The sequence below is a fragment of the Anopheles gambiae genome, chromosome 3, assembly GCF_943734735.2.
Source record: "Anopheles gambiae chromosome 3, idAnoGambNW_F1_1, whole genome shotgun sequence".
In the NCBI taxonomy this organism is placed as follows: domain Eukaryota; kingdom Metazoa; phylum Arthropoda; class Insecta; order Diptera; family Culicidae; genus Anopheles; species Anopheles gambiae.
The window spans coordinates 13,234,786-13,251,923 of record NC_064602.1 but is presented as its reverse complement, the minus strand read 5'-3'; the positions used below and the strand labels follow the sequence as shown (position 1 = coordinate 13,251,923).

The following is a 17,138-nucleotide window of genomic DNA, read 5'->3' as shown; positions in this document are numbered from 1 at the left end:
CCGGTTTTGGTGGCGCACAATCGCGGGGCGACGGTTTTTTCCTTTGTAAATGGGCGGAAGTGTTTCGGATGGATTTTTGGAGGATTTTGTGGAAATCTCTTGAATTGGTTGTACAAAAAAGAAGAAGAGAAAGTAAGGACATTTGCGGCAGCACAAACAAGCAGCGTAATATTGGCAGCTTGTGTGCAGCTAACAGTATTGCCATTTAAAAGTGAAAAGCCAGTAATTTCATTACATGTTACTTTCGGTTAATAACGCCCTGTGTATGACTTTCCGTTTCGCCGTCGCGACGGCTCATTAAAAAGTCAAAGCGAATGTTTATCGAAATGTTGCCGCCGCCCTGTTTCGGATGTGTTTTCAATCGTCAGATTTTTTGTGCCCCTTCCCACCGCTCACACGCTGGTTCGATGCGTTCGATGCCGAACCGGTCCGAGATATGCCTGGCACCACTTTAATTAGCTTTGGCGAGTGAGAAAATAATTTTCATTTTATTTTATCCCTCCATCGAGTGTGCGTCCGCCCGTGCGTCCCGGTTTGGCCGTTTTCGCCCTCGCGTCACTACTCACTTGTCGTCCATCCGGTTCGCTTCCATCGCCTTGCTGATGGCGATATCCCGATCGTCCGGCAGATTGTACTCGAGCTGTATCGTGGCCGTGTTTGTTGTTTCGTTGTTCGGTGTCCCCGGGCACACAAACAGCAGCAGCAAAAAATAAATAAAATTCCGAAACGGTGACCACCACCATCATTCGCGATTGTCGCGGAAGCCCGATAATGATTTTCCACCCAGAAGCCCGCGATTGTGACAGAGTGCCCCCGTTGCCCGGGCAACCGATGGTGGTGGTGGTGGATGATGTCGTTCGAAACGCGTTGTGTTGTAGTGGAGTTTTCCAGCGGCATTCCGTTCGCAGCAGGCAGGCACAATATAGTTCGGGTGACGGAAGGACGTTCCCAGTTTTTGGTTCGTTCGTTTGTTGGTGGCGATGGATAGTGTTGTTGCGGTGAGTGTCAGCATTTCACAATTAACAGCATCGCATTGCCGGCGGGTGGGCAAATAACGAGAGATGTGGTGAAATGGCGTTTGGTTCCCCGATCGTGCCGGATCGTAATCGTATCAAGGTGTTTGAAAGTGTATGTGTGTGGTATGTTCAAAATAGCAGTGAAAAAGAAAGAAATAGAAAAAAATCAGTTAGTGAAGCAAAAACCAACAAAGTAAAAAAACACGGTTCCACAGTTCCACTAGCCCCCGCCAAACTAGCTTAAAAATCATCGAAGCAATGCGAAGAAAGGCGGATGGAAAATAAATCAATTAGCAGCTTATCGGATCGGGCAGGGCGGGTGAAGCGAAGCGTTGCTTTGGGCGAGAGCTACTCCAGAAGCATTCCCGAGGTGATGTAGATTCCCGTGAGACAAACACACACACAGCATGCCAGAAAGCAGTACCGTCTGTCATTCTGTCCGTCCTGTCTATCAGAGTGTGTCTATCGCTTCCTTCTTCGCTGCGTTATTCGGCCGGGCGGGATGACAAGAACCATTCGCCTCAACGTTTGTAGCCTAGACCGTTCAGCAGTGGATTGTGGAAAGGCTTGCAATGCCGTCCTGCTGCCGGTTGCTCCTGCGCCCGTTCCTCCTGTGTGCAACGTTTCCGGCCAGCTTACGGATGCACAGGCACGGAAATAGTTTAAATTGAGTAACGAGATAAGCAAATGAGCACGGATTTCAGTTAATTAAATGTATAATTTTAATCAATCTCGCCGCCGGAAAGCTTGGGCTTTATTTCGAGCTTTATCGGTGTCTTCAATTTCAGCGCCCGGGCGCTTGTGTTTGGGCGCATATTTTTCAAATTTTCCGTTTAATTTCGCTCAAAAAATCAAGCTATTTTGTGTATAAAATGTAGATAAAGTATACGTTTGAAATTGTGTCTCTTTGCACTTTAACAGCTTTTCTTCTGTATTGGCAATTAATTTTGCAAGTGTTATTTAATTGATCAATTAACTTGTTTTTCTAATTTGAAAATTAAATTTGTACAAATTCGAATCTGATTCCAATTGCAGCAGACATCATTCGGTTATTGCTAGCGACACAACGAAATATAATCCATTGTCCTGTAATGCGTTGGCTTTGTTACCAAATTGTTTAAATTAAATTTGATAAAAAATGGTCCATAATAAGATGGACGTCCTTTTGTGGATATGTCCAGCACATATATAAAAAGCTTTAAACTTATTCAGTAACCACACGCACTCAGCCGGATATGTCTTGTCTTGTCTTAGCTACATCGAGCTTTAAAGGTCCATATGAGACTTTAACCCATGAGGGGGGCAAGGTTTTTAAGTCGTGCAAGTTAACGATTGTACCACGGGACCGCTGACTTCAGGTACAGTTCACGCTCGGTATGACGGAATGACGTTTTGAATTTGGTTGTCGCGAACGAGCGGATTAAAATGGTGCGGATATTGTACATGAGTTTGTAATATGTAAACTTTACATTTATCTTGTTTCTTATTTTATCAATGTAAAAATGCACGATTTTTTTTTCAGTTCATCTCAACACAGTGGCAATTTTAAATCATAATGTCACCTAAATTTCAAATTAATCCATGAATGGTTCATGTCTTAAGTCTTTAATCGCTCAATCATAGCTTAATATTGCGTTTTGTAAGAATGAACCGTGGTACGTAAATGAAAGAATTGAAAGATTCAATCATGTCGAAAAACATTAAAACTAAAAAGCCAACTCAATTTAGATTCGCAATCGTTGTGCTTCCCGCCACAAACCCCGAAATTACTGCATTTGATTTTACTACTAAATTTACATATTAATGCATACAGTGTCATGGGAGGTTAGCTTTCCTTTCGATCCATCCGTTTGTTTGTTATTGCTCGTTTCCGCTTCGAATTTATTCGAATCGTGCCCACGTTCGAATGGATCCGTGCTGAGCAGAGTATTCCGCAATGGTTGCAATATCAATCGCATTGCCGCACAGCGTGTTTCGATTTCCACTTTCCCAGCAGTGCTTAGCTGTGTTTAGCCTGACTGTGAACGGGTCACAGTCGGGAGAACGCGCTCTCTTCGGGATTGTCGGGCTTTATTGTCTGGATATTTTCGATTGGCAACAACGGCCAGAAAAACAGAACAAACGAAGGAGTAACGAAACAAAGAACGGCAAGAAAGGGCGCCCCATTTTCCCACCCAACGCTATCGAGCGCTGTGTTCGAGTTGATCGAGTTGTGCAGTGGTGAAAACATAAAATGGGGTCACGTTGTCGTCCTGCCCCTCAGAGGTTCGCTGTGCAGCCAATAGCAAAAAAAAAGCATGGGGTAGATAAAAAAGAGGAAAACTTTCTTCTCAAATAGTGGCGCACAAGAAAGCAAAATATTCCCAACCTTCCCCCTTCTTATTGGGGAAGATTTTTTATGAGTAAAAGGAAGGGCACTTCCCAAACCCAACACCCAAAAACCTAAGGGAGGAAAACAAACACAATGGTGAAGGAGTCTCAGCTTCCCTTGGGATGCCGCTGGAAGGAAGGTAGAAGAACTACAGCACAGAAGATTAAAAATATGAGCTAGGGCGAACATAAGGGCTAAGGTTCGGACTCTTCCCGCTCTTCCTAGCTCTTCAGCGAGGGTACATGCGGAACACTGCGAGTATCGGGTTGAATGATAAAAATAACAAACATCTGTTTGTCCCTCCACCTTCACACTCAGCATCTCAAATTCTCACATCAAACCCGGAGTCCCGGAAAAGCTTTTGAAATTCTGATCTTTTCCCCCCCCTTTATCAACTCCCGACAGAAGTGGAAAACTGAAGTGAGGAAAATCAGCAAATAAGCCCGAACCAGACCCGGCTGGTCTTGGGAGGGGGCCAGTTTTAATAGACTTTAAAGTTGGCAAACCTGACGCTCCGTAACTTGAGCTCCGTTTCTGTTGAAAAATAGTGACAGGACCATCTTGCTGAATGGGGTATGGGAGGCAAAAAGAGAGAGAGAGAGAGAGAGAGAGAGAGAGAAGGATTACGCGCTGCTCGTAAATAAATGAATAAAGCTCAGGAGAAGTGTTCTGCGCTGTGCTTCCAAAGCTTCTTTTGGTGAACTTCTTTTCGGGCAAATTAGGGAAAGATAAATTACTAGCAGTGAAAAGGACAACACAAAGCAAAAGAGACAAAAATAAAAAATAAAGTGAACCATCGTGAGATGCTACATCCGCATCTTCCCGGGTGCTTTGTGTGTCAACCCTTTTTAGCATACATAAAGCTCCGCTCCACGAAGACACATGTACGGATGATGAGAAGCTTGATGAGGCAGAAAGACAGACAAAGATCCCTTTGCTTTTTCGTTGTGTGTGTGTGTGTTTGTGTTAGTGCAGAGGGAGTCCTTTTTATTCAGAAGCAACAACAAAAAAGACGCTCCAACCCGAGAGCACATTTGTCTCAGGCAGGCTAATTTGTCTTGTCTTGCCAGCGCTTGTGTGTTTCTTAAGAAAGCTGTGCATGTGAAAGTTTCTTTCTCCCCCCCCCCCCCCCCCCCCCCCCCCCCGGTTTGTTTCCCACTCGTCAAAACGAGAAGGATAGTCTCGCAGCGTATTTGTAATGATTAGAAGGTTCAAACTTTTGTGCCAGCTGGCATGATCTATAACGATCCTGGATGCGGGGATGAGATCGATTTCGACAAAAACCAAATGTAAACTTTCGTCCTATAGCAGCAGCAGTAGCAGCAGTAGCAGGGTCGTCCCCCCATCGTACTACATATGTGGAGCGTTTGTTCTGTTTGTTTTAAGCAGCAAAGGTTGTATTTTCTCTGTGTGTTTGCGTGTTTGTGTGTGTGAAGTGGTTGTTGGGCTGCAAAGCAAAAGCGCGTGGTTTGGCGGCTTAAAAGTTTTGCTTTGCTAATTGGTGCTTCATCGGGTTCGGCTGCTGCCTGCGGTAAATGTGTGTACGCTTTAAGCACTCGAGCACTCGGGTACGGGTGGAATGATCGTTAAAGTAAGTGGTATGGATATTATTCTGGATGAGAATGAACGAGTTTGCATGATTTGTATAAAGTGTGGTTTTTGTTTTGCACTGGGAATGAGGAACAATTCATTCATGGAGAAAGAACCAGCACGGGGTTTGACGTTTAAAATTCGACGCCATTATTAAAGAGTTAGTCAACATCATTTTTTTATAAATCAATATGAAATCAAAGCTTATAAAATTTTGAATAATCATGATCTGAAAGCACCAAAGTCGTTGCTTTCTTCAGCTAAATGCTGAGGATAGAATGGAATATTTCATGTCAATTGTTAGCGCATTTTTTGTTAGCAGCAGTACAGTTTGATTGTAATATTGGCATTTTTTTCTTCTTTCAGACAATTAGTTTAATATCTGCAGGCTTGTACAACTATTATATATTTTAAGTAATTCATCAAAACAAAATTGCTATTTAGTTAACACGTACAATGCAAAGAAAACTGCTCGTAAATCAGTCTCACATCTGATCTATAAAAGATTACTTTGAAGCTTCCACCCTTATGAGGGTGAAGTGTGATTCGTAAAACAATGACCTGATTTCTACATATCGAATGATTCTGTCAGTCTTGTTTTGGGTTTTACATTTCAGTATTTGGATGCTGAGAATAACAAAAAAGGAGATCTAGAGAACTTATAGTCTATTTAATTGTTTGGGATTGTATTGTAAATAGCCGATCGTTTCTTTAAAGAACCTAATATTGCCGTCTTAGTACTAGTTAATAAAACAAAACAGAGATGGCAAAAGTAAACATGCTTTAAATATATAAAACGGAGTCGAAAAGATAGTACATATATAGCCGTCCAGGCAGTAGCGGGTTTACAGTGTCGGGGGCCCCAAGCAGTAAGAATTGTTGAGGCCCTCTGTACATAATTACCGGGGGGTACTTGGCATCCGTCTTGTAAAATGTATCATTTGTTGTTGCCGGGGAGGGGGGATGGAGGGGGAGGGGTGCTGGGTTGTCTAGCGCGGGGCCCCAACGTCCATCACCCACGGGGCCCTCCTTGCTAATACAGTGCCATATTCTATCAACTGTTATGGATAATGGACTAAAGATTCCGGGGCCCCTCATTGACGGGGCCCCCCGCAATTGCTTACTTTGCTTACCGTTAAATACGCCACTGCGTCCAGGTCAAGTGTTAAAGGATAATTTGTAAATTATCAACCACTCTGAAACATCTCACTGAAACGTCTAAGTTTTTCTCTCCAAGATTTGCACCAGAATAGGTGAATGTGAATCGAAACTGCCATCAATAACTCGGCCATGAGCGCCTGCTCAGGCATGGAGCAGAAAATTGGTTTTAGACTGTTATAGCCAAAGTCAGTATTAGGACTTATTATTTATTCCATTGTAAAAACTGAAACCTTTATCAACACCGAGGAATGGAACATACATCCCTTCAAGAGTGATACACCAATCATAGGGATTCTCCATCTTTTCTAGATCATTTTTGCAGTACGGTTTGTTCGTTGCCTCAAAACAGTCTTCTATTTCGGCGATCACCCTATTCCTTCGACGAAAATTTCTTCCCAGCGAGCATCCTCTTGAGGTCTCAGATCAGGAAATAGTCGCTGTGAGCCAGGTGTGGTGCATATGGTGGGTGAGGAAGCGATTCGTACCTCAATTCATATACTTTGGCCATTGTTTTCACATATGTGAGCTATTGCGATAGCTCTTTTGAGCGTCCTATGTCCTCAGTGCTCATTTCACCACGTTTAAACTTAGTATGCCAATACTTTAAGATGAATTTTGGTGAACCAGGTTCCGAAAATTCTTCATTAACCCATGTTTTGCTTTGTTTCTATTTTTGTCTTAAAAAAGTGCACAAAAGTTGCTTCATACAAAATGCTATAAGTCATGAAGTTCGATTGCTGTAAAATGTTGAATTTTTTTCAAGATTGGTATTACAAACTAAAAATAATATGAATCTAATTCTGCTAGTGCTCTCACAGATTTTTTCGTTACAAACTTATATAAACTGTTGTGGGCAGCCGTGCGTGCCGACCCCTGGACTTGCCGTGGCAGTTGCGCTGCCACCGGTCAACGTCCAGGGGGACGACAGTGTGCCGAGCGCCGAGCAGAGTGTGCACGAAGGCCGATCGAGCAGGAGCTCTCGGCAGGGGCGCTCGGTGCGGCTGGCGCGCGGCCTACGTTGTAAAGTGTTGTACATTTTAACGTGTTTGTATTTCGTGTATATTATTTATAAATGTAAAGTTCTAAGTGTATAAATAAAGAGCAATAGTCCAGTTCATAACATAAACATTATTTTTAGTTATACATTCATTGCTATATGCTTTCATTTTTAGTTATACTTTGATTAACAGAATTTTTTGTCACAGAAAAACCAGCTAAATGTATGTCGAAATTGATGTATTAGGATGCTTCATATGCCATTTTGAATTAAACCACTGTTTGACTTACTTGATTGCGTGTGGTTTTCAACCATACGTGTAGTCCCAGGAATATATTGCACAAAAGTAAATGTTGGAATCCTATTCTGCCAACACTACGAATGGGTGCGGTTTTAAAGTTGCTTTAATTTCCCGACCGAAACGAACCTAACAATGTTAGGCCCAAAAATTACCGCCCCTAATGTCTTGTGGAGTGAGCGCAACGTTTGGAAATAGAACATGCACGTCCCAACAAAAAAAAAAGCGGATCCGATATCCCGTTCCGCTAATGAAGGAGTTTTTCGCCAATAGTTGGGTGCGTTGGTACGCTTTTGCATGGTGCGATGGAAACAGCGAACCCTGAATATCCGGTTGCACCGGGGAGCGCGAACTTTGGCTCTGGTGTGCAAATAATGGCGTTCTACTGACGCGGCCGAACGAATGCGGACCGGATCTGGATTGGCAAACTTTTCCAAAGCTATTACCACAAAGCACAGTCGCCGCTGGACCGTGCTGGACGTGATTTAATTATCTCTGACTACCGCACAGACCGTGGTACGGTTCGATTGGTTTCGTTTGATTCGTGCGGCGCTAGCTCGTAGCGTGGCATCGCCTCTGCTCTGCTTCCCTGTCGGCGTGTTTTCGAACGTTTCGTGCACAATAATTAGAGTGTGTTAGGCGGACGGGAATTCCGCGTAACCGCCGGATGTTCGCTTGGCAGAAAGGCACTCTCCGGCTGGCACAACGTACGAGAGGGCGGAACCGTTCGCTTTCCCCCGAGCACCATGCACAGCAGTGCAACTCAGTCGTGGAAATCGGCATCCGTTCGTCGATAGAACCTTGTTGTTACTGAGCACAAACACACAGACACACGCGCACACGGTGCAAATCAAACGGTCAAGCGATTAATTATTAATATTTGATCTGCACGCTAAGTTCGCTTGCAATTTGGTTTGCCGATGGTTCAATTTACAGCGATTTCAGTTGAAATGGGGCACCCCCAATTTGGCTTCTAATGCATGGCACGGCATAGTGTTAGGCTTATTGTACCGATTTCGTGATCAATTAATTACTAGAGTGGCCTATTCATTTGGGTGTACGTGTCGATCTACGGCGCGTGTTTGTATGTGAATGTTAGGAAAAGAGAGGGTTACATTATAGGGCACAACACCAATGCACTTTCAAAACCAATGCACTTCGGGCAAACGATTATCGACAGCACACAATGAGTCAATCTGTTTGCATCGAAGATTAATGCATCCTATGTTGTGTCAATGGTAATAAGTGGTGCCGCGGTCATCGGGCGGGAACCCTTTTACATTGATTGAATAATTATTTTTAGATTTTATTTTTTTCATAAATCTTGGAAATTTAGTAAAAGGCAAGGAATTCGTGCTGCAAGGAAATGTAAAATGCAAGGAATTCCTTGCCGGCCGACTTGTTTTCCACATGTCCAAAGTTACATTTCTTCGCGAAAAACGTATCTATTCAAAATTGAGATTTGAAAAAAAGGGAGCATCCATAAATAACGTAACGTCAAACGGGAGGAAGCATGACTTTCAATTTTGCGTGTTTTTCATAAGGCTGGTTGGGTTGGAGATTGATATTCAAATACACGATGCTCCTGATACCCAATGTTTTTTTTCCTATTCGGTAAGAAAGTGATAGCTTTTTCATTAAAGTCGATTATCCGGATTATCGGCTAGATGATCGACTCGGTCGGCTTAATCGTTCGCATCAAAGCTCTTCGTATCAAATATTGCAAATTTTCAATCGTGACAAATAGTTACAGAGATAGTCATGTTGGTTAATTTTTTTATGTGCATCTATGTAGTGTCTCATGGTACAGCTTAAACGACTCAATAACATGCCCGTCATGGGTTCAACCCTAGAATGGACCTTCCCCCCGTAACAACGATTGACTATCCGGCTGAGTGGTAATGAAATAAGTCTCGAAAGCAGAGAATTTGTTTATCCGTTTATCCTGAATAAACAAAATCTAGAAGAATAAATTTATATTTTATTCAAATAAACAATGCAAAACTGAGCAATGGTTGTTGAAGGAATTGTAAAAGGAGTGGATAGGCATTGTTCGCTCAACTCCATTAAAAGCAATAGAAGAGATTTGATTGCATCATAACAATTTGTAATTAAGTAAATTACCATCGTTGTCGTTACGTAATTTATAGATGAAACACTACTATGGAGTGAGTGGAATATCGCCTATAGGTATTGGAAATTATTACTCATTCATTTACGATTGCACTCATTGTAATTCAAGTTACTTCAAGTAGGTCGATACTAATCAAAGTATGACAGAGTTGGGCTGCAAATTAGCAATATCGAAGCATTACTTGTAAGCATTGCAATTACTTAATTACCAAAGTTCTTACTAAAAAGGGCCATGGAAATTTATCAGTCGAATACATTTGTATTCGTTATTCCTATTTGATCTATCATTAAAAATAAGCAAGGTTATTTAAAAATAGATTTGCTTGAAGGAATTATTACTATAAACATATTTTTACAAAAAAAAATCGTGAATTATCTGCTTATACAAACGAAAATATCAGAAAAAATGTAAGAAAAAACTGGCTGGATAAAATCGGTAACCAGAAGAAAAACAAACCCCTTCAAACTCATAATCTCCTCAGCTGGAACTAACACATCCTTTCATTCCATTGCCTAAGTGCGGAAGTGTTTTCGTTAACATTGCCTGTAACAACATGTAAGCAAACGGTGATCCAAGCATGAAAAACAGATCGATCCTCAGTGTGTGTACGGTCTTTGCTAAAGACTTTGCGTTCCAAAAACATCAGCAAAAAAAAAAATCATCTCCAATGTTCCATCTCACTGAACGCGCATCTTCTTCCCGAGAGAGTTCAGTCTCACACACTGTTCCGGGAACAACGGAGGGCGCAGGTTTGGAGGCGAGCATTTTTCACCAAAATCATCCGCACAACACCACCCGGTGCTTTATGCGATTCGTAACTTATCTGACACTTGCGCTTCCGGTTCATTAAGCCCAGAGCCATCGCCAGCCAGACAGCGTAATAAAAACTTATCTCCCCGGCACTGCTTACATTTTGCGTGCCTTGAAGTAGGGCAAGCTTAAGCCATCACCCCCAATCCCCCACATGGGCACACCCCCGCCATCCAATGGGTGGCCTTGCGTTCTGGCCTGTGTTTTCTTCACAGATTCAACCCATTCAAGTGGAACCCGTTTTTCTTAGCACCGTGCACGTGGTTGAAGGTCTTGCTCGTGACCGAAATTTATTGCAAATCCGGAAGTCGCATCCAGTCTGCCACTCAAAACGCCTGCCGGCCATTTCAACTGCTGCCCATCAACGGTTTGGTGGAAAATGGCTTACGCTAAGCTTCCGGTTTCGGTTTATTTGTGAGTGTCTCTATGTTTGTGTGTTTTTCTCGTTTCCCGCTCTTTACTGTCGGCTGGAGCGAGCCGGAACGAAACCGAAAAGACAGAAGGTGAAAGAAAAGCATCATCTTCCGCGTAAGCGTACCGGAACGGAAATAAAACACGAACGCAAAACTATAACCGAGCGCACTCTGCCTGCACTGTTTGTGGAGTGGATGATTGCGGCTGCAACTGAACCCCGACGAATGGGTAGCAATATTTTTGCTGCAGCAACCCACGCGTGGCTTACGGTGGGCAAACTATTTGCCACGGATTAAAGCGCCCCTCGCGCGGTTAGATGCGCGGTATGTAGGTCAGGCGGATATATAAAAAAATATATATGTGCATTGAAGAGCAGGGTACGGGAGCAGGACGGGACACGCATACCAGGGAGGGGGGTTGTTTTTCCGACAAAATGCTAGCTCATCACGTACTTCATTCAAGCATGGAAAATAGAAGTTGTTTTTTGTGACGTTATGACACGTTAGAAGAGAGGCACAAAAAGAGGATTTTCACTCCTTTCCGTGACAATGTTCTTTTGCACAACCCTGCCCCTCTTGTAAGAGTGAGGGGAATGTGCGAGACATTGCCGTGACCAGGATTCGAACCTGGGTTACTACGGCCACAACGTAGGGTCCTAACCACTAGACGATCACGGCTATAAGGAGAACTTGATTGCCGTCGCGCTAAGAAACGATTTGCAAACATCAACAACAACGCTTGAAACGAACACTTCGACCACACTGCTAACGATGATAACGGTGAAATGCATATTTGTTGACTGCTACCGACGGATGTATTCGGGGTGCGTATGTATGGTGAATGGACAACATTGGGATGGGTGAAAAGCGGGGTAAATATGCACGCAATAAACGGGTAAACCCGTTGACTCGATTATAGAGGAGAAGTGTAGGGTTGAAAAGTGCTGATATTGCTTGATGCGGTTTGGCTGCGTTTTTTTATGATACCGATACAACTTTTTATTGTAGAGCCACAAGCTAGCTAAAAATAGCTTTTGAATGCTAAGTGTATTCTACTTGATTTGAATTTTGCAATTTATTGCACACCGGTGCTTAGCGCTGAAACTGTATACGCTCAAAACATTGAAATTCGCCGACATTGCTCACATTGTCCACAGGTTTGAATATTTTACATCCAATCTGTTCAAATGTCTTAACGTATGAACATATACACCCCGATAGCCGTGATCGTCTAGTGGTTAGGACCCTACGTTGTGGCCGTAGTAACCCAGGTTCGAATCCTGGTCACGGCAATGCTGCAGATTGATGAGTTTCTCAAGGGAAGGAGGGGAACAATCTATCAAAAATGCATTGTCACGGAAGGGGTGAGATAGTTTTTTAATTAACTAACAAAGCTTGCACGTGCTCTCATTGAAGAATTGAAAAATAATTATTTCATAAACCAAAAAAGGGAGATGGAACTAAATAGAATCATGTAAACTACAAATAGGATATGTAAGTACGCGCTATGAACAGAATCCCTATGTTTCGCAAAACCATTCAAGTCGTTGCAGTCAGAGTCGTTCCAAGGTGTATGGAATGTTAGATCTATTCGGAAGGATGTAATGTTTGAGCTATTGAATTTTAAGACAGTTCTCGGAATATTTTGATTTGGCTCGTGAACTGTAACATGCTAAATAGATTGCTTTGTACAAAGATTAAATGTAAATAATTGCTGATGTTCTTCACGAATCATATACAATAATTAGTATAGCAGCTAAATCCACCACCAGCAATACCTAACGGTTAAAAAACACAATATTTGATTTACTCGGATGTTCAAGTTTAGCTATAATAGCTGAAAATGTAAATAGCTTATTTTAGCACTTTGGATGTGAGCTTTAACAATATGAAACATTGCACAAATGTCATAGAGTATGCTATAAAAAGAATGTGCGATGTTAAGTGCTGCTTTTCAGTAAGGTTTTTAAGGTTCGGTTATCATTGGTTGCCTTAATTGTTATTGTAATCATAAAAAAACTAAATCATGGAATGAACAAATTCTTCATCAATGCAGCACAAAAGATGACCTTTGTGATTGAATGTTCACTCCAACTTAATTGTATTTAATTTATAGTATCAAATGAATAATGATACATCTGCTATTGATTATCACTTTTCTAACTTCTAAACTGAACTGAAAACTGTCAACTGTCCAACTGTCAAATTCATGCGCACGGTCCATAATCCGCCCTCGGATAATCGACGTTCTACTGTATTTAAAATTCTAAACTATGGGAAGTATTTATTGCTTAACACGCTCTGGATAGTTTAAAGCGATTTAATAGTATTTGAAGTATAAGCATCGATCATTCGAGTTTCAAACCTTTTTTTGCATTCACAACCAATTGAATTATATTATTTGCTCATTTCGCTATTGTTTGATTTCATCCATATCAGAATAACACTTGAGAGCAGATAACTATGTATGACTATAATCAATCTGATAGAAACAAATTACACAAAAAAGACAATTACATATATTTATTGTGTTAATACAAATTAACGACACAGTTAGTTTCACAGGTAAACAGATGTTAAGTTTTTACGTTCAGTTTTATTAGAGTTCCGCTTTACTTCACTAAACATTACACATACACATTACAATATGCTTACAACTGTGGGACGGAAGTACAGACAGCTTAGATAAATCACACGTTAATATGCACTGATCTTTAATTTATAGTCCAAAAAAGAGGCTATAAAACGATACACAACGATCCTCACAGTGCTAGATCACAATCACATCCAGTGGAATTGAAACGCTTCACCCAAAACAAACATACACCATACCATACACTGACTGAGTATCTATTTTATCGTTGGAGAGTATTGTCTCATACCACCCTGATGGGGCACGGTAAGGAAGAAGTTAAACCCTCCGGAGGTGGCCGAGTTGGGCGAGGTAGGGCTGGCCGGGCTGCCGACACTCGAGTAGTGCCGCGCCGCTTCATGATCCTCGTCGCTACTTACGTGCTGGGCGAGGCGCCACTTTTCGCTCTGGTGTTCCGAGTGTCGCAGCAGCAGCTGGATCAGCTTGAACGCACCGAACACGGCGATCGCACCGGACATTAGCCAGATGACGGTGGATTTGGTGTCAAAGTTGTCCTGAATGGGGCGTGTGTCGACGTGCCCTTCGTGGAAGAATTTGTACCGTTGAAATTCCTATTCGAAAGTGGGACACAGATGTTATACATGTTAGCGTTTTTGGTCAAGCTTCATCTTACGCCCAAAATATACTGACCATCTCATCGGGGGAAGGTTTGGCCGGCGGTTCAACCACCACAATGTCACGGCGTTTGCCCCGTTCGTCCGTACACTCGATACCGGTCGCGGTCAGTATACGGCCCGTATCCTCTACCAGGTAGTTCTTGCCATAGATCACACTGCTGCTGTGGTGGGCCAGCTCCTGCACCAGGAACCGACAGTCCCAGGGATTATCGTACAGCTCGGCCAGCGTCAGACTCTCCAGCAGCGAGGCATTGATCTTGCGGAACCCGTTCTGGCTCATGTTTAGCACGCTGAGATTCATCAGCGACCACAGGAAGGCGTCATCCGTCAGCTGGTTGTGGGCAAGGTCGAGCGTGTGCAGCTTCGGCAGATCTTCAAACACGTCCCGCTCGATCTCACCGATCGCGTTGCGAGAGAGGTTGAGCCGCACCAGCCGTGGCGTAGCGCTGGACAGCTTCAGCCCCACGTAGTCCAGCCTGTTGCCGGAGAGATCGAGATCGCGCAGATTAGCGCAATCCTTCAGCACATATTTGCTAACCGTTGCGAGCTGATTGTGGCTGACGTTGAGCGCCTGTTGGCGAGATGGAAGAGATAAGCGTGTGATGTATAAGTGTTACCGAGAATTTAATGTTTTTTTTTTTTTGTATGTTTGTTACCTCCAAATCATAAAGTCCCTTGAAGCTGTTGTCTTCTAGCAGCCCGATGCGATTGTAGCTGAGATCGAGCACGCGCAGATCGCCACTGTTCTTGAAGCTCAAATTCCCCACCGTCTCCAGCTCGTTGCTGCTCACGTTCAGGAAGGTAAGCCGCGGCAGATTGCCGAACAGGTCCGGCTCGAACGATCCGAGCTGGTTGCCCTGCAGCTGCAACACCTTCAGATGGCCGTTGCCGACGAACGCGAACGGATGGATCGTGCGGATGCGGTTGTGATGGAACGCGACGTGCGTCAGCTTGTTCAGCCCGCGCAGCGTACCCTCCTCGATGGTGGTTAGCAGGTTCTTGCCCAGGTTGAGATTCTTCAGATTTGCCACCGGCTTGAACGTCCCGTCCGGGATGGTGGTGATGAAGTTCACGGCCAAGCTGAGCTTCACCAGCCCCGGATAGCGCTGGAAGGAAAGCTCGTCGATCGAGCGGATAAGATTGCGGCGCAGATCGAGCACCTGCAGCGTGTCGAGATCGTGATCGCTCCAGGACTTGATCGTGGTGAGATTGTTGCGCGAAAGGTTCAACGACTCGATGTTGCGCAGCCCGTTGAGAGCAAAGTCTTGCAGGTTGTTCACGCGGCTGTCACAAATTTCCAACACCTGCAGATCGGTGAAGCGTATGAAGATCGCGTTCGGCAGCTCCTGCAGGTAGCAGTGATTGATCTGAATGACGAGCGGGTTCTGCGAGTGTTCGCGGATGTTGCGCAGGTCCTCCACATAGCAAGCGGTCAGCGAGACGGCATCGTTTGCCTCGTCCAGCTCGATGTCGGCTGCACCGTACGGCAGGGCATTCGCTTCACCGGCGGGCCACAGCACCACTGCCAGCAAGGTCGAGAGTAACAGCGTGCGGACCAACGCCCAACAGTGACACCCCCACAGTGTGGTTTTATGTGCCATAGCTGCTTTGTCCAACCTTTTTGTGGAATGGAAGTTGTGCGAGCTCTCTGGCGTTGTCACCGTTTGGTGGCGGGGTTTAATTTTTGAGGTTACGTCACCGTTTGAAGCACGCTTCAGTGCTGCACCGCCGCAGCGACGATAAAACTTTGCCAATTTTATTTAAATTATTTAACAGCATTCATTGGGGAAGGAAAATCCGGGACACTGTTCCTCTGTTTTTATTTTACACTACACTTTTCCCACTGTCAAAAGCGCGACGATGACTTTTCGCATTGGGGATTCTGCGGGTCTTTTTGCGGGTCTTTTTTCCCGAACACCGAAAACTAAAAGTCTGGTTTGTTCGGGCTCACAATTGCTGGTTCGTGGTTAGATCCAGCTGGGGCGGAAGGTGACGTTGAAGACAAAAACTTTTCCACTGTTTCCACTGTTTCCACTGTTTGGTGGTAAAAGCTTACAGACTTTTTCGTTACACTTTTTTTCCCTCTTTTGCACTCGTTTTTTTTCTCTCTCACCCCGCTTCCAGCAGAGCGCGCTGGAAATGCGTTTCCGTGGAAAACTTAAGCTCACTTTTTAAAGTGGCACAGCAGGCGGTGGACCCCCACGAAACGCCACACTAAACCCCGTTTTTACACAAGGGGGGCTCTGCTCTTTTTGCCGCTAGAACGCAAGAAACACACGCACCTTCCGAACGGGTTGCGTGAAAACAGCTCAACGTACGCAAACGTATACGACCGTAGCGCGCGGATCGTTCGAGAAGAATAATTTTCGCAAATGCGATGCGCGGTGGACACTATGTGGATAGCGTTGGTTCTGGGCGCGCGGTTGTGTGTCAACTGTCAACGCCGGGTCGGGTTGTATTTATGTGTTGGGGGTCGGGCACCGGACACACAAACAGCGAGCGCGCGGGCGTCTGTTGGAGTTTCGAGCGGCGAAATGATAATGCACGATAGACAAGTACCTATTTTTATGGTGGCGGCTTTGCGCCGCAGGGATTTTCGCGGCCATAACGACAGTGTCGGTCGGGCGATGCAGGAGCTGAACGGTGGATTGGGGGAACGACCAGTGGGAGTTGACTTAAGAGGGTTAATATTTATTGTCTGCGTGGTGGTGGTGATGGTGGTGAACAGTACAAGTAAGATATTGCGAGAGAGACAGAGCGAGAGAGCAAAAAAGGGAAAGCCGTGATAGTACAGGAGGACGTCCCAGAGCGTCAGTGTCGTTGTTGTTGTTGTTGTGGATCATAATGATGGTTAAAGCGTTAAGATGAATTGGGTACAAAATTAGTCATTGGTGAAGGTCATGTTTACGCTTTCTTTTTATAGATGACCTCCTTAAGGGTTGAAGACGGGGCATGAATTGCGTTTGCAGCAGATGTTGGTGACATTTGCACAGTGGACAAAGTGTGGCATGAGTGAATTTAAGTAGTTTATGCAATAATTATAGTAAAGTAACGTTCTTCTATTTCCTGGCATCATCT

General features: G+C 44.1%; 1 protein-coding gene and 2 non-coding genes across 4 annotated transcripts; 1 reads left to right on the top strand and 2 right to left on the bottom strand.

Annotated features, from left to right (window-relative positions):
* Positions 1–450: 450 nt before the first annotated feature.
* LOC1275449 (insulin-like growth factor-binding protein complex acid labile subunit) lies at positions 451–16,556 on the bottom strand. 2 transcript variants are annotated; one of them, XM_061658621.1, is made up of 4 exons: positions 14,717–16,554; positions 14,074–14,631; positions 13,803–13,994; positions 451–640 (listed from the first exon to the last, which is right to left on the bottom strand). In XM_061658621.1, the coding sequence occupies exons 1-4, from the start codon at positions 15,659–15,661 to the stop codon at positions 563–565; spliced, it is 1,773 nt and encodes a 590-aa protein (XP_061514605.1). In that variant the 5' UTR covers positions 15,662–16,554; the 3' UTR covers positions 451–562. The 2 variants fall into 2 exon arrangements, with proteins under 2 accessions (XP_061514605.1, XP_314696.5); XM_314696.5 differs by lacking the exon at positions 451–640 and having other exon boundaries at positions 13,287–13,994; positions 14,717–16,556.
* Positions 11,397–11,468, bottom strand: Trnah-gug (transfer RNA histidin (anticodon GUG)). The gene has a single exon. It is a non-coding gene; the product is annotated as a tRNA-His (tRNA).
* On the top strand, positions 12,011–12,082 carry Trnah-gug (transfer RNA histidin (anticodon GUG)). The gene has a single exon. It is a non-coding gene; the product is annotated as a tRNA-His (tRNA).
* Positions 16,557–17,138: the final 582 nt, after the last annotated feature.

Excerpts from the sequence above, each read along its gene's own strand:
- LOC1275449 (XM_314696.5), bottom strand. The coding sequence starts at position 15,661 with ATGGCACATAAAACCACACTGTGGGGGTGTCACTGTTGGGCGTTGGTC. Across the intron at positions 14,632-14,716 it reads AGGGACTTTATGATTTGGAG|GCGCTCAACGTCAGCCACAA; the intron begins GTAACAAACATA and ends TCTCGCCAACAG. Across the intron at positions 13,995-14,073 it reads AACCTTCCCCCGATGAGATG|GAATTTCAACGGTACAAATT; the intron begins GTCAGTATATTT and ends ACTTTCGAATAG.